Here is a 27411-nt window from a genome sequence, read left to right on the forward strand (position 1 = left end):
GGGGGGAGGTGGGTCACACTCCAACTGCTCCTGAAAATCACGCAACCAGATGCCTACTTTTGCTACCCTTAAAGTTGGCACTGACATAAAGACACGTTCAGTCCCACACAGTCCTTGACTGTCCCTGGCCAGACCATAGCTGATCTCCTTTTGGCCAAGGCCACAGTGGAGCACCCTGGGGGAGACCACAGGGCACCTACACACTTCATAACAGGCTCCTTTGTAGCGTTAAACAAATATTTGCTTCCAGCCTGCAGAGCTGATCCACGGGGCCTGAGTCTTCACACGTATTCATGTGTACCTCGGCTGCTCACAGTGCTGGCTCTGCCAACCTTCTGGCTGGACCCCCAGGGCCAGCTGAGCAAGCAAGATGCAGTGGCAGTCCCGGCGCATCTTAGCAGCTGGAGGCCCCCCGACTTCTGTGCAGAATGGGGACTCTGGTTTTCACCTGGGGCAGCTTCTAGTCATTTCCAATACTCAGTTCACAGGCAAGAAATGAGGAGGGCCCAACTCTAATTCACATCTTTGAAAACTGGGTACAAGGGACATGGCCAGAACATGCGTGAAAGGATAACCCCAAGTAATATTTAATAATCAGCCAAAGTTTAAAATGAATCTAATGGATTCACTGGAGAAAAGTACAAGGGACCCGTGCCTATGGGCTGGGGCCTCTAGTAGGGGCCAGGCTTTCGACTCTGCATCCTGGAACTTGAGCAGTTGGCTAAGTCTTTTCAGACTGCCATCCCCTCATCTGCAAGATGATGGGGGCTGGGTTTTTTTCAAAGCTTCCCCACGTGTTCTCCATATTTGTTTGCTGGGGCTGCCGTAACAGAGTGCCACAACTCAAGGGGCTTACACAAAAAAATTCATTGTCTCCCAATTCTGGAGGCTGGAAGGCTGAGATCGGGTTGGTTCCTTCCTGGCTTTGGGGGGGGGGGTCTGCCCTGCGCCCTTCTCCCAGCTTCCGGTGGCTTGCTGGCCATCTTTGGTGTTCCCTGACTTGTAAATGCATCGCCTCCATCCCTGCCTCCATCTTCACACCACATTCTCCCTGTGTGTGTGTTTGTCTCTGTCCAAATTCTTCCTATCTAAGAAGACAGTTGTATCATCCGGTTAGGGCCCACCCAGTGACCTCATCTTAACTCCATCATCTACAAAGACTCTATTTCCAAATAAAGGCATCTCACAGAAGTATGGAGATTAGGACTCCAACATCTTTTTGGATGACATAATTCCACTCATAACCTTCTGACCTGATTTTTGTTGGCCAGCCTCCTGGCTGGAGGCTACAGAGCTGGCCTTCCCTCTGTGGCCAGCCTGTCATTGGTTTTCTCCTACTTTTCTGTAGGAAGGCAGGACGATGGATAGATACATGTCCTAATGACCGCTTTCCAACTGTGCAACACCAGACAAGTGCCTTTACCTCTCTGAGCCCCCATTTCCTCATCTAAAAGATGGCAGTAATGGGGGGCGCCTGGGTGGCACAGCGGTTAAGCGTCTGCCTTCGGCTCAGGGCATGATCCCGGCGTTCTGGGATCGAGCCCCACGTCAGGCTCTTCCACTATGAGCCTGCTTCTTCCTCTCCCACTCCCCCTGCTTGTGTTCCCTCTCTCGCTGGCGTCTCTATCTCTGTCGAATAAATAAATAAAATCTTTAAAAAAAATTAAAAAACTAAAAGATGGCAGTAATGGGTTTGCTGAGAGAAGTCAGTGACCTAAAGCAAGAAATACTTGTCTGACACATGGTAAGTACTCACCAAATTATAGATATTATTATTTATTCCCGTTGAGTCAAGGAGAGGATGGGTCAGTGATTCTCTAACCCTGGCCACATATTAGAATCATCTCAGGGAACTTTTTAAAAACTATTGGCACCCAGGCCCCACTAGAGATTCTGACTCCATTGCCCTGAGATGGGATCCAGGCACTGACATATTTAGAAGCTTCCCGGTTTATTTTAACAGGCAGCCACAACCAAGAACCACTAGACTAGTTGAAAGGATTGGAAACACCAGTGGGAAAGCCTCAATGCAGTTGCCAAGTCCGAAGAGGTTGACTTATAGCTACTTTGCAGATGGGCCAGGTGGGGGAGGCCAGGGAGAGCTCTTAGAACACTTGGAGTGAGGTGACCTAGATTTCAGAGCCATTTCTTGCTTTGTGGTCTCCCTGTAAAATTGTTTCCAGGCCTCTCCGGTGGGGCAGCATCCCCACTGAGACACTCCCCTGGGCCTTTTCTCTCACAGCGATATTCCGTCCACTTGCCCACAAGGCCCAGATGTCACGTGTCCCATCTCAGCTCCAGGTCTGTAAAGAAATCCTCAGTAGGAGTTAATGCCAGATAACAGCTTGATGCACTACCCTCCGAAGGGGTGTCTGCCTAGGAGGGCTCATCACCGGTCTCCAGGAATTCTCCAGTGAGGAAACTTTGGATGGGTAGACTTAGGGGAGGGGGATGCAGAGTGCCTTATAAGCCACTGGGTGGGAACTGTTCCCTTTGAACAGGCATCACTCGCAAGGCCCCCCCTACACTGGTGACCTGGAGAGCGTCTCTTTAACTGAGTAACTCCGTCACTTCCTCACTCTACCTCCAGGACCAGCTTCCTTGTCCTGTCAACGTGGGCTCGAGAGGCAGCTGTCCCACACAAGTGATTCAACTCGCATTGGTGACTTGTTTCTTGGGCCCCTTGGCTGAGTAAGGAAGGCAGCTGTGGGCAGCCCTCTGCTGCTCCCCCCTCTCCAGCTGCTCTGTCACCTCACCATCGGGCCTGGCTTCTCCGAGGCTTGGCCTTCTTACAGCGCCATGCGTGTTCACTTAGCAGCCGACACTTGCCACTCATCATCCCTGTAAGTCCCAGGGTCTCTGCAATTCTCCGGGGGAGGAGGGGGGCAGTGGCTTTTTGTTCTGTGAGTGAATGAGTTAATATTAAATGAAATGATATGTAAATAGAAGCAATTTTTAATGGCAAGGCTACATAGATTCCCTTAATTTATTATCATAAAGAAGTTAGGAATATCCATTGGTTCTTTGGCCAAATTAATAAAAATGTAGCAAATGAAAGAAATGATAATTCTCTCCATCCTGATCTGTTTGAAGTAGCGTGTTTGGTTTGGCGCTTTCCATTTCTTCCATTTTAATCAAGAATATGTCAGAAGGATGAGTAGCCAGAGACAGACAACCTTCTATTACAAAGCAGGATGTTGTATCTTCATCTGGCATCGACTGGCTTTAATTTAACCTTGGCCTTTGGAAACGCAGGGCAAAAGGAAATATAACCCAGCACGGGGAAATGCTTTTGCTAAACGGGGAGACTCTGCACCTGAATCCAGCTCAGTACTCTGGAGTCACCCAACTGCCTTCTGCTGGCGTCTGGAAGAAGAAACAAGTTACTTTAAGTGGACCAGGTGGGGAAGCATTAACCGTACAAAGAGAGTGCGTGAGCTCCCTCGATTGCCCTGAACCAGTTCCCCCTGCCATTCAGACAGAATTGATGCAGTTAAGCCCAAATTTCCTGGCAAGCCCGAGGGCAGCTTTTTCCAAAAGCATCTCAGACCGCGAAGGCACATGTCTAATCACGAAAGCAAACCTCTGGACACAGGCTCTCTGTTTCCAGCTGGTTGTGTATGTTTCCTTCACACTTGAACAAAACGTGCCAAGGTGTGACATTTACGAACCCTACCAACTGGGGGCTGCGCACACAGACCCAGTTGCCTGCGGGGTGGGAAAGAGATGAATGGGGGCTGTCCTGCCTGAGGAGGAGGACGGCTTCCCCTCTGGCATGCCTGCAGCCTTATTTATTACACACCAAAGTATAAAACCTCCCAGCCGGCTGCAGCTCGCATCTCCAGCCCTGGCATCTGCCCGAGAAGCCCTGCCGTCTTCTCCCGGAGGCTCTGGGGCTCTGTTGAGAATCATGCTCGGGAGGCAGCTCGTCTGTTGGCACCTGCTGGCTTTGCTTTTCCTCCCATTTTGCCTCTGTCAAGATGAATACATGGAGGTGAGCGGAAGAGCTAATAAAGTGGTGGCGAGAATAGTGCAAAGCCACCAGCAGACTGGCCGTAGCGGCTCCAGGAGGGAGAAAGTGAGAGAGCGGAGCCATCCTAAAACTGGGACTGTGGATAATAACACTTCTGCAGACCTAAAATCCCTGAGACCAGATGAGCTACCGCACCCTGAGGTAGATGACCTAGCCCAGATCACCCCATTCTGGGGCCAGGTACTCGGAATTCTCTTCTAAGGATTACTGGGAAAGCTTAACGAGTTTTGTTGTTCTTTTTTCAGCTATGATTCTTAGGATCAATGCTTTCGAGAACTCTGCTCTGCTGCTTGTCCGTGTCTTTCTGGGTTGCTCTGGGGGACTGGGGCGGGGGTGGGGGGACTACTGATCTCTGTTAGAAAATCAGCAGAGCTGAAAGGAGAACAGAGCAGCCAGCTCCCTGCTGTGCTATGACTTGATTGCTTTCTTGCTCTCTTGGTGTGGAAAGAAGTGCTGACCTATGCAGATAGACGGATCCTGGAGACAATCATTTGCAGATCCTAAAACAGTTGGATTTTCTTAATCCTTCCCAGCAGGGAGAAGCTGCCCTTTGAGTTTTTCACTTTGATGTGGCAGTTTACTGTGACATTTCATGCCAGCCTTGTTCATTTGATTTACAGTGTCTAGGTTGCTAAGCCTCTATGTTCAGTCTGTGAACCATAGAGTTAGAACAAAAAAGATTGCATGTGTGTTAAAAGCAAAACTTCATTGTGTGATTTAAAGCCTGATAATCACTGAGGGCTTGATTTATTTCCCTGGGTGTGAACTCAGCACCCAAGGAAACATCTGTAACTCTTCTCGGGGATTATTGGAGTGAGGTCAGGTTTCAGTGTAGTAATTGGTGAAACTCAATTTAATTTAAAACATTAAGAACCGGACAAAATGGATTTTGACTTACCTTCTCAGCATCTTGCATGCTGAAATCAGAGGAGGGGAAAGAAGAGTTACCTTGAATTATAGGAGCTTTGAACAAAGAGGTTTTACAACCAGAATCAACTGTGTCTTTGCATTAAATAGGCCCTGGAAAGGTTCATGCAGTTGAAATCTAAGCCTGTCCTCTCACAGACTGAAAAGTTTGGGTTGAGACTGGCGATCAGCTGGAGATCTGGATCTGACCTGGGATTTCTAACTCAGCTGCATGGTGCAGTCGCCCAGACTGTTCTGTGAGTCTGTGTCAAGAAAGAATTGTTCCTTGGAGCGCCTGAGTGTTTCAGTGAGTTCACCATCTGCCTTGGGGTCAGGTCATGATCCCAGGGTCCTGGGATGGAGCCCCACGTCACATCATGCTCTCTGCTCAGCGGGGAACCTGCTTCTCCTTCAGTCTGCTACCCTCCCTCCCGCTTGTGCTTGCTCTCTCTCTCTCTCTCTGTCAAATAAATAAATAAAATCTTTTTTAAAAAAAATTGTTTCCTTAAGGAGCCACAGAAGAAATGATAACCTCCAAATACAATCTTATTTTTCGAAGAACACTTTTAGAGATTGTCGTTTCATCTGACAATCTTTTTTTTTTTTAAGATTTATTTATTTATTTTAGAGAGAGAGAGAGAGAGTGCAGGGGGCAGGGGCAGAGGGAGAGCAAGTCTTACGCAGACTCCGGTGCTGAGCGTGGAGTGGAACGTGGGGCTCGATCTCACAACCCTGAAACCACAACGTGGACTGAAACCAAGAGTCGGTCGCTTAACCAAGTACACCTCCCAGGCCCCCGCACTTTTTTTTTTTTTTTAAAGTAATCTCTACATCCACCGTGGGGCTCGAACTCACAAACCCCAAGATCAGGCGTCACAGGCTGTACTGACAGAGCCAGCCAGGCGCCCCTCATCTGAGAATCTTTTGACTGGAGGGTGACTCATGCTACTTTGTATTTTTTTAGTGGTGAAGACATTCTCATTTCTGTCCAAGCTTTGACCTGGACTTTCCATTTCAGTGGGTGGGATCTTTGTGGGGCCCTTCCTGGCCCTCGCAGTGTGAGCTTCCAGACGCAGCAGAAGACAGATGCAGGCTGTCCTTTGTTGTCATTTCGTGGCAACCAACACCCAGCAGGCCACTGGAATCCAAATTGCATTTCTACTTCGCCCTACCTTCCAGTCGTAGGCAGCCAGCCTGCTGGAGTCCGATGAGGCGGGCAGCAAGTCACTCCCTGGCTTTCTTTTTTCCCAAGGGGCTCAGGGTGGGGGTGGGGCTTTCAAACCCTCCTGGGCTCCTGAAGTATTTTCAGACAAACCCCCAACAGGAGATACTGAGGCGATTCAGAATCATTGATATTCCGGCGCGCTTCCCTAAAACTCATCTGCCGATGGGTATGGAGACTCACTGCATTGAGGGTTTTCCTGTGTCCCCTTCTTCCCTACCTTCCCCACCTCTCTTTTAATTCTTCTTTTTCCTCATTCATTGTTTCATCTATGATTTCCTGTGCTTCACTATGTGCCAATTTCTCTCATGGGGATAAAGAAGCCCAAGCCTGTCTCCGGACAGTTCTGAAGGGCTCTCGTGGGGATCAATGAATAGATAATTGAATACCGTGTGATAAAATCTCGGCACAAAAGGCAGTTGGGGAGAAAGTGCCAGAGTGGTGGCGGCTGCTGCATTGGATCTGAAAGGTGAGACAAAAAGGATGGTTATCCATGTAAGAAATAAAATCTAAAAATATGTGGGACAGCAGAAATGAGGGAGCCTGGGAGGGATGGGCGCAGCTGGAGCCCCTGAGCTGTGCAGGGAAAACACAGGATGATCTCAGCGCCAGCCTGAAAGATTCTGTGGGCCGGTTAAGGAGCTTGGACCTCAGTTTGCCAGCCAAAGCTGTGTCTGTTTGTTCACAACAGGGCAGTGAGATGGTCTGGTGTGTGTTCTAGAAAGAGGACTCTGGCCATGGGGTTCGTGGTGGGCAGAGTGTGCCGAGATTGGGGGAGAGCAGACCTGGGCTCTCTTTTCCAGGCAGTTTCTTCCTTTATGAATCTCTTCTCCTCCTCCTGGACTCCCTTCTCCCCTTCTTCCCACTCCCCTTCTCCTTTCTCTTTCCTCTTTCTTTGGCTAAAAAAGGAGCTGTGGGCCCTCTTTCTGAGAAGTCACTCACTAATAGCAGAGCTCAAATCTGAGTGGCTGCCCCATCACCTCCATCCACAAAATGGATGGGACTTGTCTTGGAGACACTCCGCTCCTCCCATGCTGCTCATTCTCCTGTCTGTGGCTTTCAAATTTGATCTGATGATGAGAAAAGGATTGATAAACTTAAGAGGGTGTATGTAGTGACTCCCTAGCACGTAATTGTCCCTTACCTAGGTGATGCCTGTGAATTAACACATCTTGTCCAATTTGTTCTCAGAGTCCCTTACAAGGCTCACAAGCATTATTCCACTTGACCGTAGTGTGAAGGACCAGGCCAGAGGAACATGTGAAATGTTGTAGGAGGGCTCTCAGGACATGACCAGCTCGGAGCAACTAGGAGACTCTCCCTGCTGGGGTGGCAGCTCTCTGCTTTGGAAGCGCTCCCAGGTGGCTTGGGCACATACCCCGGTCTTAGCTCTGGTACCAAGCAGCCCCCTCTCCTGGAGCTGACCTCTCACACTCAGACACTAGACTTCACAAATAAAATCTTTCTAAACCATTATTTGAGGTTTAGAAAAGACCTTAGTATCTTTGCTTTCTCTTGGAGCTGGAAAGAAATTTCCCAACCATTTTACCCAGTGCCCTAATTTAGTAGACAAGAAAAACGATGCCTGGGGGGAACGTGCCATCGCTAAAACCACACAGAACTGAGAAGGGAGCTCTGGTCCAGGACAGACATGTTCCTAAAATTCTTAGCATCCCAGGAACTCAATTCTGTTCTTTAATCGCTCCCTCTTCAGAATTTTCCCTCCTTCTCCCCCAAAGCCCTTTATTGGCAGCCTTGGATTTCTTGGAACTTAAAAAACTGTATTTCACATTAGCAAAATCATACCAGGAAATTATGACGTACGCACTTCTCAGATTGCACTCTTGGATTAGAAGGTGGGGCGGTGCTGTGGCGTCTGACTTTCCAAGTGTCTGAAGTCACTTATCTCAGACCACTTGCTTTAGCTGATTTTCTTCTCCTCCACCAGTTTTACCCAAGGTTTTTACAGTATCTGTCCAGTGTGGGACCTGGTGGGCAGAAGACTAGACAGGCTTTAGCTCCACTCTGTGGCCCCTGTTCACTTGAGACTCGGACTCCGAGCTGTTGAAAGAAAATGCTCGGACTACAGATACCCGCTTTGCCCCTGAAGAGTGTGGTGGAGGCCTTTAGGGAAAAGGCATGAGGGAGTGAGGAAAACGTCCAGGCCCATTTTTGATTAAAAAAAAGAAAAAAAAAGTGAAGTCTAAATGTGCAGCAGTGGAAACCTTGACCCTCTTTTCTGCTTGGATTTCTAGCAATAGAGAAAACTTGAATTTCAAATTCTTCCTTCCTTTCTCCCTCCCCCATCCCGCCCTCTTTTTCTACTTCTCTTTCTTTGGAATCCTTTAGAAACAATATGCTGTTCTCAAAGGACCACTGAATTGTAACTCAGGTCTAGGAAGTTTCCATAAGTTAATGATATAGTAAGAGGCGCGTTACCAGTTTAGTGCCGCTCTAAATTTAATCAGCGAATCTGGCTCCTCCGCTCGAGCTGGAGCTCCTCGACAGTCAGCACACAGTTTAGAAATTTTTCTTTAAATAAATAAGCAAGTCTGCTCCGTGTCATATTTGAATACACTTAGTACCCGTTAAGTACTCCGATCCCAGGACCTTGAGATCATGACCTGAGCCAAAGGCAGACACTCAACTGACTGAGCCACCCAAGGGCCCCATGGAGGTAGAAATTCTTAATAACTGTATTGGAAGTTGATCATTCTTACCATTTGAGGGTCACCTACTCAAAGGAGCAACAGGAGAGGCGCCTGGCAGCTGGGAAAGAGAGGGCTGCCTCCAAGTCCGCCTCTGAAGGGGTTTCCTCCTTGGCCATCACCGTCACCAGTAGCCTCAGGACAGCACTTCCCAGAAATACTGCCCCACCCCCTGCCAGCACCACGCTCCTTGCAAAGAGCATGCCCTTCTTTGGACCCTCTGGCTTCCTTATCCTCTTGGTCATCTGCTCTCTTTAGCTAGCATGCCATTCAAGCCCTCACCCCACACCAGCTTTTCTGATGCTGTCGTGGGTTGTCTGGAGTTAAACTTACCCAAAAGACAAGACCAAGGGAAATTCACAAGTCCTCCTGACTCCCCAGTACCATTGTCTGAAGTTTCTCTCTGTCTCTTTTTAAAGTCTCCACAAACCGGAGGACTGCCCCCAGACTGCAGCAAGTGTTGCCATGGAGAATACAGCTTCCGAGGCTACCAAGGCCCTCCAGGGCCCCCCGGCCCCCCTGGCATTCCAGGTAAGGATGAGAGAGATACTCTGTTGCCAGTCTAATTGTGCACCGAGCCAAACTAGGAACGAGGGCGAATCAAGATAATTTGGGTTCACTTGTGTGTGATCCAAAGGGTATGCGTGGGCAATCCGGAAGAGAGTTCGGGAGGGGACTGGGTCTACAGAGCCAGTGAGGTGGAACGGTATACCATAAACTCTATAGTGTTTTTAATTAGCCCTCTTGCAGAATCCCACAGGCGTTAGGCATCCTGGGGCACCAAGTCTCCGGCAGTGGGGGGCGGGGGGTCTTCACCAGCATGGGGTACAGAATCATGGGATCCTATTGGACATACTCTTGTTTGGGCATTTCTGCCACGATGTGCTTCATGCAACACCCTCTAACTTTCAGGGAACTTATGAAGTGAAGGTGGCGAGGAGAGGAGTGCCTACTGGGCTTTCTAGAGCCCTCTCCATAGTGCCATTCACTGAACTACACAGCCTTCTGTTTGATTCTGTGTCTAGTTGAGTTTTTCTTCCCTTAGTCTCAGGGTCTGTCCATGGTCAGCTATCTCTTGGTTGACGTTCATGCCTCTCTTGGGCTCACGGGAACATTTTTGGGCTCCAGCACCACATGGCGGCCTGGAAAACGCTGTCGGTCTCCTTTCAACCGCCTACCCTACTGAGTGTGCCCCAGGCATGGGAGGTTCTGAGAGCTGGCTCATGTCTGGCATCAGCCAAGGAAAGGGTAGCTCAGATTCTCTCTGTCTCAGGACTCCCAAATCCACCTGAGGGTAGTTGCTTTCCTCTTCCCTGGGTCAATTCCTGGGGTAGGACTTTTTCTCAGGGTTTGACAGAAGTCCACTTGCTTTTCTCTCACTTACCCTTAGTGATGTTAACATTTATCAAAGGAGTTTTAATTTTTTAAAAAATATTTTATTTATTTATTTGAGAGGAAGAGAGATGGGGAGAGAAGGAGCACGAGCAGGGGGGAGAGGGAGAAGCAGACTCCCCACTAAGCAGGGAGCCAGACATGGGGCTCGATCCAAGGACCCTGAGATCATGACCTGAGCCGAAGGCAGACACTTAACTGACTGAGCCACCCAGGTTCCCCCAGTTTTAATTTTTTAATTTACTTTTGAGTGGCTTCTCTTATGCAACCAAATTTAAAATGAGAAAACATTCTGTTAGACTTTAAACTGTAAATACTGTCTTAGAGTCTATGTCATTGAATGTCAAGGGCAGCTGCCAGCAGGTGCATGGACTGGGGGTAAAGAATACTCAGCCTCTTACAATCTGAGGTCTAAACTCTCCTGAAGGTACAGAACAAACTGGCCTTGGCTAAATGTTTCCCAATCCAAATGGCCTTATTTTGGTCCACTGACTTGTAAACACAGTCAAAGTTCATTTATCTGGAGGGTTTGCAAGCCTGGTATAATACCTGACCAAAGATAGCATGCAAAATAAACAGGGAGAGGGTGCAAAATTCAACAAATATAAAATAAAGGAAGAGTTGTAGAAATTGTCTCTTAGTGGCAAAGTGAAGAGTTCAAATCATTATCCAAGTCTGGCTTTCAAAATTACTGTTACAATTTGTATCAGTGATTTTACATCTCCCTCAGTGATAAAAGTGGTGCATGCCCTGTATAGAAATTTCAAAGAGACAAAAAAGTACATAGCATGACACAAAAGCTAGTCATGTTTCATCCATTCAGAAAAAAAACACTGGAAATGTTTTTATGTAATATATAAATACTATTTACACATAATATTGCACTGTCTCTACTGATTCATAACTTTTTTATCTAAAAGTATCGTGAACATTATTAAATGTTATTAAATATTTTTCTTTAGCATTCTTTTTCTCTGACGATATAACATTATTTACTGGGATGTACCATTTTTTTATTTGGCTCTTTCAGTATTAGTGGACACTTAGTTTGTTTCTAATCTCTGCTGTTATAAATGGTACTTTGATCATCAGTCCTCAAAATTTTTCACCCAACTCTTGCTTTATAGGAAAGATAGGCTTTGGAGACTTGGGTAGCTAAGGCTGTCTTCAGTGTCCTGTGTTAGAGATCCCATTTGGCGATGGCCCCTTGGCTGTGTTCTGGACTGTTTCAAATGGTCTTCTTGTGCAATTGAGAGCGAACATTTTTGAAGAAAGGGTCTGCCTTTGAATCACAATAGATGGTCAGTGTGAGTGATGGGGGCTTTCTCCTATGATGCCTTCTGCTTGTAATTTAAGGAAATCATGGGAACAATGGCAATAATGGAGCCACTGGCCATGAAGGGGCCAAAGGTGAGAAAGGAGACAAAGGTGACCTGGGGCCACGAGGCGAACGAGGGCAGCATGGCCCCAAGGGAGAAAAGGGCTACCCAGGGATTCCGCCAGAACTGCAGGTAAGTCACCTTGGGAAGATCTCCATGGGACTTCTAAACTGCCCAGACCCTCACAGTGCAGGAGACAGAAGGCCCAAGTGCCTCTTCATGCCCTCATTGATGGCTGCTGGCCCACTTGCCCACATGCCCACATGTCCACATACCCACATACCTACATGCCCGAGGCTGGCTTTGCTCACCCCCGCTACAGGGCGTTCGCAGGCAGCCTGTGCTGTTCAATGAGCCTTTTGAAATCATTCTTAGGAAGTTGAAATTCAACTCCCTTCTTTGACCAAATATACAGCAGCCCTGCATATCAGCTAATGATTTTCAAAATTGGAAGAGATGTTAAATAAAAAGGTTTTGGCAACTCAAATATATAAATTTTAGATGTATAAATGGAGTGTGTCTACTTAGAATATTTTATTTATTCATTTTGTTACATTTATGAATTTAAATCACATATACGGATATTAATATATAAGTATTATTCTCTATCAACTCTCGATCTTATGGCACAGTTTTTGTTTAAACTTTTCTCATCAGCATCTTCTTTATTGCTAGAGACATTTTATTTTTTGACTCATCCATCCTAGTTTAGGTTAGACTAGATTATATTTATTTCAGCTTAACGTGTTTTGAATCTATTTATGAGGCTATAATTGAATATTTTATCCTAAGTTTACGTACTCATTTGTCTCTCATTTATTTCTCTTTTAAGTGATGTTCAAAATTCTTGTTGCCAATATCATCTAACACTCGCAAATACAAGGTTAGGTCACCAAGAAAATTACTAAGTTTTGGTTATTTCTTTATTTTCTGGCCGATATTTTTAAAATTGATTTTTCCAAGGGATTCCTAGTGACATTGAAAGCTAGCATTTATTATAAAGGTTGTTTTGGGCTGGTATGAAACAGTAACTGTGGCTAAAATAAAATACAGATCTTCCTTAACTTAGGATGGGGTTACGACCCGATAAACCCATTCTAAGTTGAAATATGGTAAGTCAAAAATGCATTTAGTATACCTATCCTATGGAAAATCATAGCTTAGCTTAGCCTACCTTAAACGTGCTTGGAACATTAGCCTACAGTTGGGCAAAATCATCTAACACAAAGCCTATTTTGTAATAAAGTGTTGACTATTTCATGGAATTTATTGAATACTGTACCCAAAGTGAAAAACAGAACAGTGTGTGGGTAGAGAATGGTTGTTAAGTGTATCATCGGTTGTTGACCCTCTTGATGGCGTGGCTGACTGGGAACTGTGGCTCCCTGCCCCCGCCCAGCATCACAAGAGAGGATCTGTTGCGTATTGGTAGCCCAGGAAAAGATCCAAATTCAATATCTGAAGTATGGTTTCTACTGAATGCAGATTGCTATGGCAGCATCTAAAGCTGAAATATTATTAAGTTGAACCATCAACAGCTGGGGGCCGTGTGTCATTGGGAGACTATACCATAGCATGACAGACTTGTAAAGAACCAGAATACAGAGACTCTTGTCTAAAAGATCAACTGGGGTAAAACTTTGCCTTTTATTTGGGCATATCTGGTGGTCGTTTGACCTTGGAGACATTCCATCATTTTTCTGGGCCTCGAGTTTTTTAAGCTATAACCTGAGAGGTCTTGTGTATTTCTCTCACTGCTTTTGAGGTTTTGTCACTTGTAAATGAATGCTATTTAATAAATTTAGCAACCTGGGGTCAATGGGCGGCAAAAATTCACAAAGAAAAGAAGACAGATGCTGCTTGGCCAGATTAAAGGTGTCTAAGGGAGATTATGAAATTGCTCTATCAATTATTTTACTCTAAAGCCACAATCTAATAATTTGGGAGAACTACATCCACAGGTTTTAAAAGAGACATTACAGAGGAGGGATGATTGGCCTCAGGCAACCTGTAAAGAAGGGTGACTTCCAGGCCCCTTCATTTCCATTTCTAAAATCCCTCCTCTGCTGTCACCCCTCTTCTTTCCCCTTCCTTCTGAGTCCACAGCCCTCATGCTGTCTTTCTGACTGTCCAAATCCTTTCATTGTTGATTCTCCTAAGCCTGCTTTCCCCTGAGTCTTCCAAACTTCAAACACTTCCCTCTCTCTCAGCTTTCACCGCCTCACTTAAAACTCCCATTCACTGAAGACAGGTAATCCCAGCAAGCTAAAGAATTTATTGACCTAACTCACACTCAGTTACAAGGACTCGTGTGGATGGGGGATTGTTTCAAATGCGACTGTCTGATAGAGGTACAATTTCAGTGTGGGGGTTTTTCCCACACCACCAAACATTAGTCCCACACCAGCTAAGTGTCCTTATGATTCAACTCAGTTCTGACACTGCTTACCTGGAGATCGTGTCAGATTACAAGCTTAAAGGCTCAGCCCTGCAAGACCACCACCCCGAACTTCAGACTCTAAGCCCAGATTGTCATCTGTGCCTCTGACATTCTGACAATGAGCAGAGGCTAAGAACATTCCTGGGGTTCAAGTAATGTGCTAACCTGAACTCCGAGAAACAAGTTAGTTACTCAGTCGCTGGTTTGTTGTAAAAGGGCATAATTCAGAAACAGCCAGATGGAGGAGACGCATAGGGGAAGGTTTGAAGAAAGGGGTGCAGAGCTTCCATGCCCTCTCGGAGACAGAGTGCCACTCGCCTGCACTTCCCATGTGCACCAACCTAGAAGCTCTCCGAATTCCTTCCTTTTAAGTTTTTATGGAGACTTCATTGCATGAGCATGGTTGATTAAATCACAGGCCATTATAACTCAACCTCCAGCCGCTCTGCCCTTCCTGGATGTGGGGTGGGGCTGAAAGTTCCAACCCTCTAATCACAGGGTTGGCTCCAATGGCAACTAGCCCCCATCTTTAGGTTACCTAGGGGCTTTCCAAAAGTCACCTCATTAACATAACAAAAGACTCCTTGATCTCTCTATACACTTAAGATATTCCAATGGTTTTAGGACCTCTGTGCCAAAAGCTGGGACAAAGACTAAATGTATACTTATTATAAATCATAATATCACAGTTCTTTCGGAGAAAAAATAACAGAGTGAACAAAATTAAAAGGTTATTTGGCTGCAGGCCTTCTCAGCTCCTTTAATACGCTAATGTGCCTTTAATAGCTACAAGTAGATTTCATCCAAATTTTCCCAGTAATAGAATTTTAATATTTCAAAAAACATTTTGAAGCCTAATGCACCTTGAAAGTCAGGTTCAGAATTGTTGCTATATACTATCATTTTATTGGCTTCATAGCATAAAATGTTAGAAATTACCATGATTTATTTAATTTTTTTCTGTTTATTTCCAATCTACTGTTACAAATAATGTTGAACTAAACTTACTTTTGTAAAAACCTCATTTTTAAAAGTTAAATTTCCTATTAACTAACTTTCCTTAGATTGCATTCATGGCTTCTCTGGCAACCCACTTCAGCAATCAGAATAGCGGGATTATCTTCAGCAGTGTGGAGACCAACATCGGAAACTTCTTTGATGTCATGACGGGTAGATTCGGGGCCCCAGTATCAGGTGAGATGTAAAAATAAATGAATGACTGAATTAACCGACTAGCAATCTAGAAGGAAGGACAGAAGGAAGGTAGGAAAGAGGTGAGAAAGTGAGGGAGGAAGGAAAAGATGAAGGAAGAGGAAAAAAAAAGGAAGATGCTGAAAGAGTTGAGAATTCTTTCTGATTCCAGTTACAACAGTCAGCTCATATATAGATTTCTGTTGGATTTCGAAGTAAATGAATTAGAATTTTAAAAGATGAATAATACACTTTTATTTTTTTTTTAAAGATTTTATTTATTTATGTGAGAGAGAATGACAGAGAGAGAGAGAGAGCAGGGGGAGTGGTAGGCAGAGGGAGAGGGAGAAGCAGGCTCCCGGCCAAGGAGGGAGCCCAACACGGGGCTTGATCCCAGCACTCTTGGCATCATGACCCCAGCCAAAGACAGATGCTTAAGGGACTGAGCCACCCAGGTGCCCAAGATGAATACACTTTTAAAAATAATAACCGTGGTTACTAAGATTTTGAACTGAAGGGAATAATCTCCAAGAGGGCATAGTTACCTATGACTTTAAAACTTCTTAGCTCGTAATTCTCACAGTTTAAATGTGTCATAACAGTGTCCTCCTCTTGCCACCACCCTGAAGAGGACCTGATCCTTTGAATAGATTTTTTATTTGAATTTTTAAAATTTCTTGAGCACTTCTGCATTCAATTTCCTGTTGCTGCTCTAATGAATTCCCACAAACTAAGGGGCTTAAAATGACACACAATTATTCTCTTGAAATTCTGGAGGTCAGAAGTCCAAAATCAGTCTGACAGGGCTGAAGTCAAGGTATAGACAATGCTGGTTCCTCTGAAAGCTTGAGGGGCTTGCCTCCTGCAACTTTGAGAGGCTGTCGACATTCCCTCTCCGTCCGCCACATCATGTCAGTCTGTGCTTCAATGGTCACGTCACCTCCTGGCAGATTCTGACCTCCTTGGCTCTCAAGGATAGTGTGATTACCTTGGGCCCTCCTGGGTAATCAGGAATAATCTCCCCATCTCAAGATCCTGAATTTAATCAGACCTGCAAAGTCCCTTTTTGCCATATAAGGTACCATTCGCAGCTCCTGGGGACTTTAGGACTGCGGCCGATTTGGGAATTATCATTCAGCCCCTACAACTTCTTTACTTTCAGCCACCACAAGCTTATTGTTCTGGGTAGACTTTTCCTGTTGTCCTTTGAATATGTGGATGTAAGCCTTCTTTTTGCCCTGAAAAGTTTCTTTGAATTATATTTTAAAATAGAAATTTAAACACTGTTTTTCCTTCTCATTGCTCTACTACGGTGGGGTGGCATTGAGAGCAGTCCGACTTGTGTTAGGAAATCAGGCAATACATAAGTGGGCACGTTGTCTATGGGATATTTTTGAACTATAATAGGACCAATGAAAAGGTCACTAGATTTCGATTGTCATCATAGTGCAGCAATTCTAAACAAATGTCAATGATAAAATACTCCTCCCCTTTGGGGCTACCTACTCACAAACATCCCTCCCCCCCCCCCAAACCTTAGGACACTACTGGTTAACTTATGAAGGACTTCAATTACGTTTTGTTGGTTTTGTGTTTAATTTTTCTTTGTCTGTCTTCTACATCTATTATTTTCTCGAATCTCTTGCCGTTTTTTTATTTCCATTTCATGTTGTTTGCTTTCTCTATCACTATTCTACGTGTCCTTCATTGCATATGCTGAGGATGAATTCTCCTTTTTGCTTCTTCCAATTTCTTCTGTCTTATTTCTGTGATGCTTTCTTAACTTTTTCTATGTCTCACGTTAGTCATTAGTCCCAGTTTTTGGTTCCTTCTCTTGTCTGGACATTTCTGCTGTGAGTTCCTGCCTTCTGTTTAATGATGTTCTTTCATAGAGGGATTTGATTCGTTAACATATTTTAAACTCAGGATGGAATTATTTGGTTACAGTTTTCATCTACTACCTGACAACATTTCTTCTCGGTGAGTATTCTTCCTCTATTGGTAGTTTCTGTTCTTTTCTACTTTCTCAAATTAACTGGTGGTTGGATGAGTTGGCTTTCCCTAGACCAGCTGCAGGCAGTAGTTTCAGGAAGGGGAGGGACTTCAGCACTTCAGCATACTTCTGGGCTCCGTACCTCCGTGACTACCTCTCCTGCTACCAGGGGACTCATTCTGGTCTTTGCAGTGTGGCCCTTCTGTGTGTTTTCTCTGTGTGGCCACACTTCCTCCAACTCCCTCCCCAGACTGGGGAGACTTCTGAGACCAGCCTGGCACTTGTAGTTCTCTTGCCTTTAGGAGCCCTGTTTTTGCTGGTAGTTTCGGAAATCTGCCACTTCAAGACCACTCACCTCACTTTTTGTGCTTTATCTAGCAACCTTCCCCCAAAACATCACTTAGGCTTCATCTCATCCCTGCTCATAAGTGCTTCTTTTCAGCATGTTTGACCCTTCTCCATCAGGGAGTGTCTTTTTTCCGGTACTGTGAGATCTGCCGCTGATTGGCCTCCTCAAAACTCCCTGCCCCGCCCCCATGTTGCCTCCATGGGACTGCCTGCTGTCTGTTGCATTTGACAGACTTACAAGTATTTTAAGTTTATTGGCTTTTTTCAGTCTCCTAGTTTTATGAAAAATGAATTCTTTCTGGTGTTTGTTTTCAATGCTCCTTATTTCCCTGTGTGGTATATAGAAGGAAAAGAAGAAAGTTTTGATGGACGCAGTCACCATGTTAAATTTGACACAAGTGCTTTTAACGCCTTGATTTAGTTTCCCACCCAGCTAAACTCAGAAATAAATGGACATATGAAGTGATAGAAGTTATCTTTCATCATGCTTCAACCAGTTTTTAACCTTCTTATGTGACTTTTTGCTCTGAAGGTTTACAATTTTCTTGTAACTATTTTCTTACACATATCTGGGCTGCAGTTTACATAAGCACCTAGAGATGCCTGGTGATTCCGTTGCTTTCAAGGGCTTTATAATCGAAGCTCAAAGATTTAGTAGTTTTTTAGAACTCTCTTGGGTCATCATTTGGTAATAACCATCATTTGCCTCCCACTTTAAACTTCGACCAATAGATGACAATTTTTTTTTTTTAAATAATGCCTGTGTTGTGTGGCTTTTTTTTTTTTTGTAAAGATTTTTATTTTATTTATTTATCTGACAGAGATAGAGACAGCCAGCGAGAGGGGGAACACAAGCAGGGGGAGTGGGAGAGGAAGAAGCAGGCTCATAGCAGAGGAGCCTGATGTGGGGCTCGATCCCATAACGCCGGGATCACGCCCTGAGCCGAAGGTAGACACTTAACCGCTGTGCCACCCAGGCGCCCCAATAGATGACAAATTGAGCATTTTCTACTTTTTTACTTTGGGAGTGATGAGCCAGCAAAGGCTGGTTTTTACAGTTACAGTAACACAAAGACCTGAAAACCATAGCACAAGTGTGTTGCCTCTGCTTTCGGTCTCTGCCCTTGCAGAAGAAAGCCATAGGTGCATAAGATAAATATTCACTTTTATATTTCTACCTCTAGGCATTTCCTTTATTCCCTATCTGGTTTCTTAGTCTGCTCTAACATGCTTCTGCAATCTATTCTGAATAGCAGCCATCATTGTTTCAAGAAAACTAATATCTTTTCCTGTCATTTTCATTCCAGCTTTATCTTCTTGAAGCATTGAAAATTGTCATGAGCGTGTATATGTGTGTGCATGTCTAATATGTTTTGTAAAATGTAAAAATCTAAACACACAAACTACTTTCTTCAGTCCTCTAATTTTGATCTGCTTTTACTTTTCAGCTGTGAACCAATCTCTAAGCATATGAATGGGTACGACTGATTTTTACACCAGGTCCTTAATCCCAGCATATTGAACGTACAATAAATAAAGCATAATCACACTTCTTTGCTTGGTTCAACTTGACTCAGAAGCAGGTGGTCAACGTGGTATCCTTACAGCTTCTCTCTTACTTGATTGCACCTTTGAAAAAGAGCATAGAACTGTGTCGTGCTATTTTTTTTTTTAAGACGTTTCTGGGTTTTTCCCTTACATTGAAAACCTAAGGCCCAAGTTAATGGTATTAGGAGGTAGGTCTTTGGGGGTGATTGCCTTATGATGGCAGAATTCTCATACATGGCATTAATGCCCTCATGAAAGAGGCCCCACAGAGTCCCTTAACCCCTTCTGCCATGTGAGGATACAATCAGAAGTCTGGGACCTGCAGGAAGACTCACCTGACGGTGCTGGCACCCTGGTCGCAGCCTCTGGAGCTGCAAAGAATAAATTGCCGTTTTTTCTAAGCTACTCATTCTGTGGCATTTTGTTATACCAGCTCAAATGGACAAGGTCACAGTTAAAAATGTAGCATGGAAATCCGTAAGAGCTTGATGATGTATATTCATTCATCTTCCCCAATGCACTCTCAAATCCCACGTCATTTGGAGTTGGGAAGATTTGCCTTCTGCACATCTCTCTGTTAGTGGACTCATTTCAATCTTTTAGAGTGTATCAGGTCGTATTAAGTTCCTTTCTGTTAGGTGGCCTAGCGTCTTACAAGAAAACTCACATCTTTTAAAATACGTTGATCCTTTACAAATGAGAAGGACCGCTATTTTTAGTAGCAAGGTCATGCTGCTGAGTCATAGTTGAGTCTTTCTCTTTATTGTACATAATTTCACTACTTACAATGAATAACACGGTAAATTACTAAAACTAATTCTTCAGAACTGATAACCATTTATGTGCTAAAATGCTTCTGATCTCGGGCTGAGTGTACGCTTCCATTGTAATGCTACACATGGCTCCCTTTCTTAGGCCGTGGAGGCCGTGTGTTCACCCACGCAGCGCTCTATACCTTGGCCAATATGAGTCCTGCGGCAGGTGCTCGTGTTCGTTCATTGATACCTAGGAATAGCGTGCACCTCACCGTAAGCACTTCTTAGGGGGAAATGGTACACACGCTGAGAAAGTCTCAAAAAAAATTAGTTTGAAGGCAAGAGCAGAGAAAGAAACACTCATACGAAGGCCAAGAGGAGCCCACATACCATATAGAATATAAACAAAAAATGTGAAGTCCTACAGTCTATCTCCCTGTCCTTGGTGTCTACTATGCTAACATAAATGGGGGTAAATACCCGCCCTTTCCAGGTGTGTACTTCTTCACGTTCAGCATGATGAAGCACGAGGATGTCGAAGAGGTGTATGTGTACCTCATGCACAACGGCAACACCGTCTTCAGCATGTACAGGTGGGTGCTCTTCTCCATCGCAGGCACCTGCCTGCCGCAGTGGCTTACTCGGACCACGGCCAATGCCAGGGACTGTGCAAGAGCCAACAGCTCCTGACTCGCCATCACTGAGAGCTCTCGTGTATCAACATACGGCCAGATTAGAATTACTATTTAGGAAGAAAGAAATCTGATGAACTTGAGAATAAGCGGGTTGATAGGAGGCCTTGAGCTAATTACTAGCAACACTCCCCATAACTAATCATTTGTATCCTTTTTTTTTGGTATCCTTTTTTTAAAAACGATTTTATTTAGTTATTTGAGAGAGAGAGAGATTGAGAACAAGCAGGGGGAGTGCCAGGCACAGGGAGAGGGAGAAGCAGGCTTCCTGCCTCTCGGGGAGCCCCATGCAGGGCTGGATCCCAGGACCTCACGATCATGACCCCAGCCCAAGGCAGACGCTCAACCAACTGAGACCCCCAGGCACCCCCATTTGAATTCTTTTCTTAACTCATATAATTTCTTTTCTTCTTTCTCGGCCTTTGCTTCTATTTTCCTACTCTCCCACCCCCTTTGCCAGAGTTTAGCCCTGTTGATGGTCTTCTCTACTGTCTTCCTCAGCAGGCAGGTAGAGAGTTAAGTGTAGGCCCCTGTATTTAGGCTGTGCTGCTGCTCTGATATTCATCCTAGCAACCTGGCCCTAGAGTTTCTTGTACAAAAATTATTTCAGGGCATCTGAGTGGCTCAGTTGGTTGAGTGACCAGCTCTTGTTTTGGGCTCAGCTCATATTGCATGGAGTCTGCTTGGAGGATTCTCTCCTTCAGCCCCTCCCCCCACTCGCTCTTATGTGCGCGCAGGCGTGCACGCTCTCTCTCTCTCTCAAATAAATAAATAAATAAATCTTTAAAAAATTATCTTAAAAAGAAATATTACAACTTGTTCTGACGTAAGCTTAGGATGTGGGAAAGAGGCAGAGAGCCAACATCTTTCCCATAAATAAATGGGTGGTGAGTTATCTATGAAAAACTCTGTGGTTGCTGTCTTATCCCTGTCATTTTTGATGACTTGGGAGGATTGCCATTTCTTCTGGAGGCTGGCCTCCAGTGGGGGGATGCATTTGAAAAAGTCAAAAGAGAAAAAGACAAGTAGGTGAAATTGCTGCAAAAAAAGAGATGCAAGGAGCACCTGGGTGGCTCGGTTGGTTGAGTGGCTGCCTTTGACTCAGGTCATGATTTCGGGGTCCTGGGATCAAGCCCCGCATCTGGCTCCCTGCTTGGTGGGGAGTGTGCTTCTCCCTCTCCGTCTGCTTCTCAGACCCACTCCTTGGGCTCTCTCTCAAATAAATAAATAAATAAATAAATAAATAAATAAATAAAAACAAATAAATTAAGTCTTAAAAGANAGAGAGAGACTCAATATGGCAGCTCAAACACTACAGAGCTCTATGTTGCTTGATCAGGATGGGGAAGGACAAGGCAGAAAGAGGGTAGAGGAGGGATTGGGTGGAGGTAGGTTGGAAGGGAGGTGCTCCATCTGGGTTTTGAGAGATGTAGACTGGTGAAAGCGGTTCTGCCACTTGTAAAACTGACTTGCAAATTCTCCCTGGTCATTGTCATTGCCGTAGTCAGAAGGAGAAAAGAGCAGCAGGCTTGTGAGAATTTTTATGCATCATACGTTCTATTCAGAGAACACAGTTACATTGGTCCGCAGCCCTAACTCCCCTCAACCAATGCAAGGGCACGAGGAAATGCGGGCCTGCTCCTGTGGAAGCAGGAGACGGAGTCTGGTGAACAGCCAGGCTTCTCTGCTCCTCTGGCTACCAAGTATCTGTTGAATTCTTCTTCCTACATTTACAATGTGCATTGGCCCATCTCCACCCTCATGGAAGACAGCATGAACTGTAGTTCATGCAGCCAGCTCAGAGCCCCAAGTCCTAAGAGTGAGCAATCCTTTTTATCAGGTCAACCTCTCAGCTGTTTTTCTCTTTGCAAAGCCCCTGACTCTGTCCTCTGGGAGGACTTTCCCTGTGTATTTGTCTCCGTCTAAAAGGTGAGTAGGTTTTCCCTGGGGTCTTTCACACCCACTTCCTGCTGGTGCAAATTTGAGGGCTAAGAGTGTTTAGTCAAACAGCCCCAGGTCCTTTGTAAGCCGGGTGTGGGTGTCTGGGTAATACCAGTTCCTCAGAACGTAGCAGCCTTTTGTTCCTTGTGCAACCAGTCAGTTATACTGGTTAGCAAGCCACACCCAACATTCTTTCCTTGACAGATAGTTTTTCAGCCTGCTCTTTCCTTGATTCCTTGTCTTCATGCCCTTCATGGGGTAACTAGTCGTAGTTACCCCAAGGCCTTCTAAAACTATAGATTTAGGTAAAAAGGCAATATTTTAAATCCATATGTCACAGGCTGTGTCTATTAGATTGAATGAGAAGTCTTAATAGGACAACATCAACTTTATCTCTGCTGTCTCTGGTTTGAAAGCACTTGGCTTTTCCAACCCTGTTAGACCTCAACTTTCTAGACTCCCTTTCTGCTTCCTGTGCTTCAGACATGTCAGTTTTTGTCTGAACTCATCTTTTGCAGAAACATCTTACTAAAAGCAGTATTTTGGCTTTTCCGGTCACTTCCTTTCTTAGTGTATAGGCTTGGTAGACATAAGGTCTGCTTTCTACATTATCAGATATTTTCCTAACTGTTTTGCCACAGCACAACACAGATCTCCAGATTTCAAGCCCATAATATTTGTCTTCTCAGTGCTCTCTGCCTGATACTTATTTCACCCATCCCCCTGCCCCTCTTCGGCAACCATCAGTTCCAATGAGCCAATGCAACATATTTCAGTTTGGGTTATAGCAGAACCCTCCTTCGGTACCAAATTTTAAATAAGTTGGGGTAGACTAAACTGCTATAACATTAATCTACTGGCTTAAACATGATAGAAATTCCTTTTCTTCTCATGAAACAGTCCAAAGTGGTTGTTCCAGGTTGGGGCAAGTGAGAGAGAGCTTCCTGCTACATAGTCTTCAATAACTCAGGCTGCAACACTTGGCTTCCAAGGTTATTCTGGTCATTGTCATTACCATTCCACGTGGTGATAACGAGGAAGAAGCAAGCAGAGGTGTTTGGGAGAGTTGTGTTGTCCAATCCTCTAAGTGGTACATGTCATTTCTGCTCACATGCCATTTAGAGAACTTAGTCATAGGACTTTAAGTGCGTGAGAGCCTGGAGGAGAAGGGGAGGACATATTTTGGTGAAGAGGTGACTTTCCATTGCGAAGACTAAGGAGTTGGTGCCTTCTTTTCTTTACAGCTACGAAACAAAAGGGAAGTCAGATACATCCAGCAACCATGCAGTACTGAAGCTGGCTAAAGGGGATGAGGTTTGGCTGAGAATGGGCAATGGCGCTCTTCATGGAGACCACCAGCGCTTTTCTACCTTTGCAGGCTTCCTGCTCTTTGAAACCAAGTAAATATATGAATAGACCAGCTCTACTTTTGGGAAGACTTATGGCTGAGCTGGGATTGTTTGATCTGAGGGACATTAGAGTTGAGGGTTCTACTCAGGAGCTCAGAAGAAGAATCCACGAAACGGTCTTCTCAAGTAAGCTTGACTAATATACTTGGCACGTTTACTCTTCCCCAGGCACCTAAAAAAGAATTCCCTTCTTGATAAAGGTTGGAAATAATTGTTTCCATCAAAGAAGTCATTTGCAAAGAATTTGGCTGCTCTGTTTTTAATTTAATAGCAACTTTCAGGAATTCCTGAGGTTTGGGGTTCATCATTCTTTATAACATTGCAGACACCAGGGTGCAGTGGTTATGATGGGGCCAGGCAGGAGCAAAGAAGGCACTTGCCAGGCAGGACCCAGTTACCAGAAACATTTGTGAAGCCTAGACTGGGAAGTAACACTTTGATCCAGTGGGTCAATATTTATGAATAAATATAGATATTTTTAGTAATTCCAGATAGCTTTTAGATAAGAAAGGTATTCACAATGCCCATAAATAATGGAATCCTCTTTTTTTTTTTTAATAAGAGTACTGCTGTAATTAAATCTTGACTTGTAATGGCTTATATTTTTGGATATAGAATTTTCTCATGGTCCAAAATTGGGTTTATCAGATCTAACTTATTATATTGACCCTTTCCCATTGTGTTTCTTGGATCACAACAAATCTTTGTTGACCCTGGCCTGCAGAGCCAGCCGAGGCGAGGTTACATCCATATATATGGAGGGTGACCTTCTCTCTCAATTTAGAAATTCCCGAATAAACTTTACACTCACTGACATGTCATTTGAAGGAGCTGTAAATTCAGTTATATACAAACTAATGGATACAAAATATAAGGGTATTCCATTTAGAAGATGTAAAATAAAATTTCTTAACCTTTTTAAAAATAAAAAATTATATGACTTTTTTGATTACCGTATTTAGACAATACCTACAATGGAGCTGTGCTCCTTTACTTTGGCCTGTCCCTCCCCAAAAGGGACAAATTCAGAAAATAGTACCCAGAATTTGTTTATTTTAAGTGAAGAAAACATAATTGGAATATGTGTTTACCCTGATGTCGAACCATAATTAAAATGTACTAGAGAGATACCTGTCTGACACATATCATTTAATGAATTCCCTTAAAAGCAATTAGCTCTTCATTTATTTTCTGTTACAATTCAAATTTCCACAAAGGCTTTTAAACTATGGGTTTAATTGTATTGATTACCCCTTAGAGCTAGAAACAGAAAGAATTAATTAGGGCTGCCTTATTAGCTAACTTAATGTGCTCTATGCTCGGTTCTGTCTTTGACCCTTTCTTTCGATCTATAAATATTTTTAAACTCTTCTTGACCAACATAAGCAATGCTATTTTAAAATGAATGAATATCAGCCAAAGTGGGCTTGACTGGTTGATAATGTTTTTGTGATTTTGTGTATGTTCCCCACCGCCCCTGGGGCTGCGTGGTCATGGGTGTTGAGGTTTACTATTTCCAAACATTGTAAATATTTTGTAAAAGTGTATTGCCAGTAGACATTTGAATGTTGTATGTTGCCCAAAGGCAGTCCGTGTCTAAAGAACATACGCTATTAATAAAGTGCCTTAGAAGAAGATATTGGCTCAGCGTTAGATAAAACTGAAGTGAGAAAAATGTAAAAGCATTGTATGGAAATAAACATACTTTTGTTAAATGTATTGTTTTATAATGTTCTTAATAAAGTTGAATAGTCATACATTGTAAGTCACTATGGTTTGTTAACACAAAGTTAAAATATTTTCATGCACATGGTGTAAACGTCTATACATTGATGATGTGGGCACAGAGCATGGTCATTTGTCTACAAAATACTCCACTTTTCAGTTATCCCATTGTTATGACTTCAACCCTCTGCAACTTTAAGATATTGATGTTTGGAGGAGGTCCTTTAATGTAATCTGAATATCTCTAACGGAATAGGATTTTCATCACGTATATGAGGTCTTTCTATGTTGATGTAAATTCTAGTTTTCTTCGTAGTGGAGACACCCAGTTTGGTTGCAAGCAGGTGGAAAGGACTTTAGGCTTGCAAATAAGTCCCAGGTGTAAAAAAGAGTGATTAGTAAGGAAGGTGGGGGAAGGTCAAGATTGATTGTTTCACAATTTTACCCATGACCAGAATTGTATCTGGAAGATTAATTTTACAAGTTTTCATAAAATTGAGGATCTAAAAAGGAGATAGTAGGTAGGTATCATTTAAGCAACCAACTTTTGAAAAAAATCCCCTTTACCTATTTCACCCATCCCCCTGCCCCTCTTTGGCAACCATCAGTTCTCTGTATTTGTCTCTTCATTTTTTTCTGTTTGTTTGTTCATTTGTTTTGTTTTCAAAATTCTATGTATGAGTGAAATCATATGGTATTTGTCTTTATCTGTCTGAATCATTTCACTTAGTATAATACCTTCTAGGTCCATCATGTTGTCCCAAATGGCAAAATTTCACTCTCTTTTAGGGCTGAGTAATATTCCATTATATATATATATATATATACATAGGGGTGAATATATCTTTTCAAAATAGAGTTTTCGTTTTTGTTTTTGGTAAATATCCAGTAGTAGAATTATTGGATAATATGGTAATTCTATTTTTAATTTTTTGAGGAGCTATTATACTGTTTTTCTCACTGGCTGCACCAATACAAAGTCCCACCAACTGTTACAAGGATTCCTTTTTCTTCACATACTTGCCAACACTTGTTATTGCTTGTCTCTTTAATTCCAGCAATTCTGACAGGTATAAGGTGATACCTCATTGTAGTTTTGATTTGCATTTCCCCCAACAATTAGTGATGTTGAACATTGTTCATGTGTCTGTTGGCCATCTGTATGTCTTCTTGGAAAAAATGCCTATTCAGATCCTCTGCCCCCCTGCCTTTTTAAAAGATTTTATTTATTTATTTGAGAAATAGAGAAAGAGAGAGAAAGCATGAGTGGGGAGAGAAGCAGAGACAGAGAATCTCAAGCAGACTCTGCACTGAGCACAGTGCCCAACGCAAGGCTTGACATAGGGCTTGACCCCATTACCCATTAGGTCATGACCTAAGCCAAAACCAAGAGTTGGACGCTCAACCCACTAAGCCACCCAGGCACCCCCCTCTACCTATTTTTAGTTGGGTTATTTGGGGTTTTTTTTGGTGTTCAGTTGTGTAAGTTCTTCATTTATTTTGGATATTAAGCCCTTATTGGAGATAGCATTTGCAAACATCTCCCATTCCGTAGGTTGCCTTTTTAGTTTGGTTTTCTTCACTGTGCAAAAATAGTGACATTTTAAAAGACATACATTCTTTCACTAGCTATTTGGTTATTCTGAAATAGTGTTTATATGGAAGACAAGATAGATGCTTGATTTTTTTCACTTTTATTTATCAATTTTTAGAATAATGAGTTGGTGCC

At 43.8% G+C, this 27411-nt stretch overlaps 1 protein-coding gene across 3 annotated transcripts; it reads left to right on the top strand.

The window, feature by feature from the left end:
• Positions 1 to 3775: 3775 nt before the first annotated feature.
• On the top strand, positions 3776 to 25714 carry C1QTNF3 (C1q and TNF related 3). Of its 3 annotated transcripts, none has more exons than XM_008692658.2 (6): positions 3776 to 4213; positions 9289 to 9400; positions 11618 to 11772; positions 15145 to 15274; positions 20409 to 20508; positions 23793 to 25714. In XM_008692658.2, the coding sequence occupies exons 1-6, from the start codon at positions 3776 to 3778 to the stop codon at positions 23950 to 23952; spliced, it is 1095 nt and encodes a 364-aa protein (XP_008690880.1). In that variant the 3' UTR covers positions 23953 to 25714. The 3 variants fall into 3 exon arrangements, with proteins under 3 accessions (XP_008690880.1, XP_008690881.1, XP_008690882.2); XM_008692659.2 differs by having other exon boundaries at positions 3776 to 4174; XM_008692660.2 differs by having other exon boundaries at positions 3781 to 3994.
• Positions 25715 to 27411: the final 1697 nt, after the last annotated feature.

Source organism: Ursus maritimus, unplaced genomic scaffold, assembly GCF_017311325.1.
Source record: "Ursus maritimus isolate PB19 unplaced genomic scaffold, ASM1731132v1 scaffold_15, whole genome shotgun sequence".
NCBI classification, from domain to species: domain Eukaryota; kingdom Metazoa; phylum Chordata; class Mammalia; order Carnivora; family Ursidae; genus Ursus; species Ursus maritimus.

Excerpts from the sequence above, each read along its gene's own strand:
- C1QTNF3 (XM_008692658.2), top strand. The coding sequence starts at position 3,776 with ATGCCTGCAGCCTTATTTATTACACACCAAAGTATAAAACCTCCCAGC. Across the intron at positions 9,401-11,617 it reads CGGCCCCCCTGGCATTCCAG|GAAATCATGGGAACAATGGC; the intron begins GTAAGGATGAGA and ends TTGTAATTTAAG. Across the intron at positions 11,773-15,144 it reads GGATTCCGCCAGAACTGCAG|ATTGCATTCATGGCTTCTCT; the intron begins GTAAGTCACCTT and ends AACTTTCCTTAG.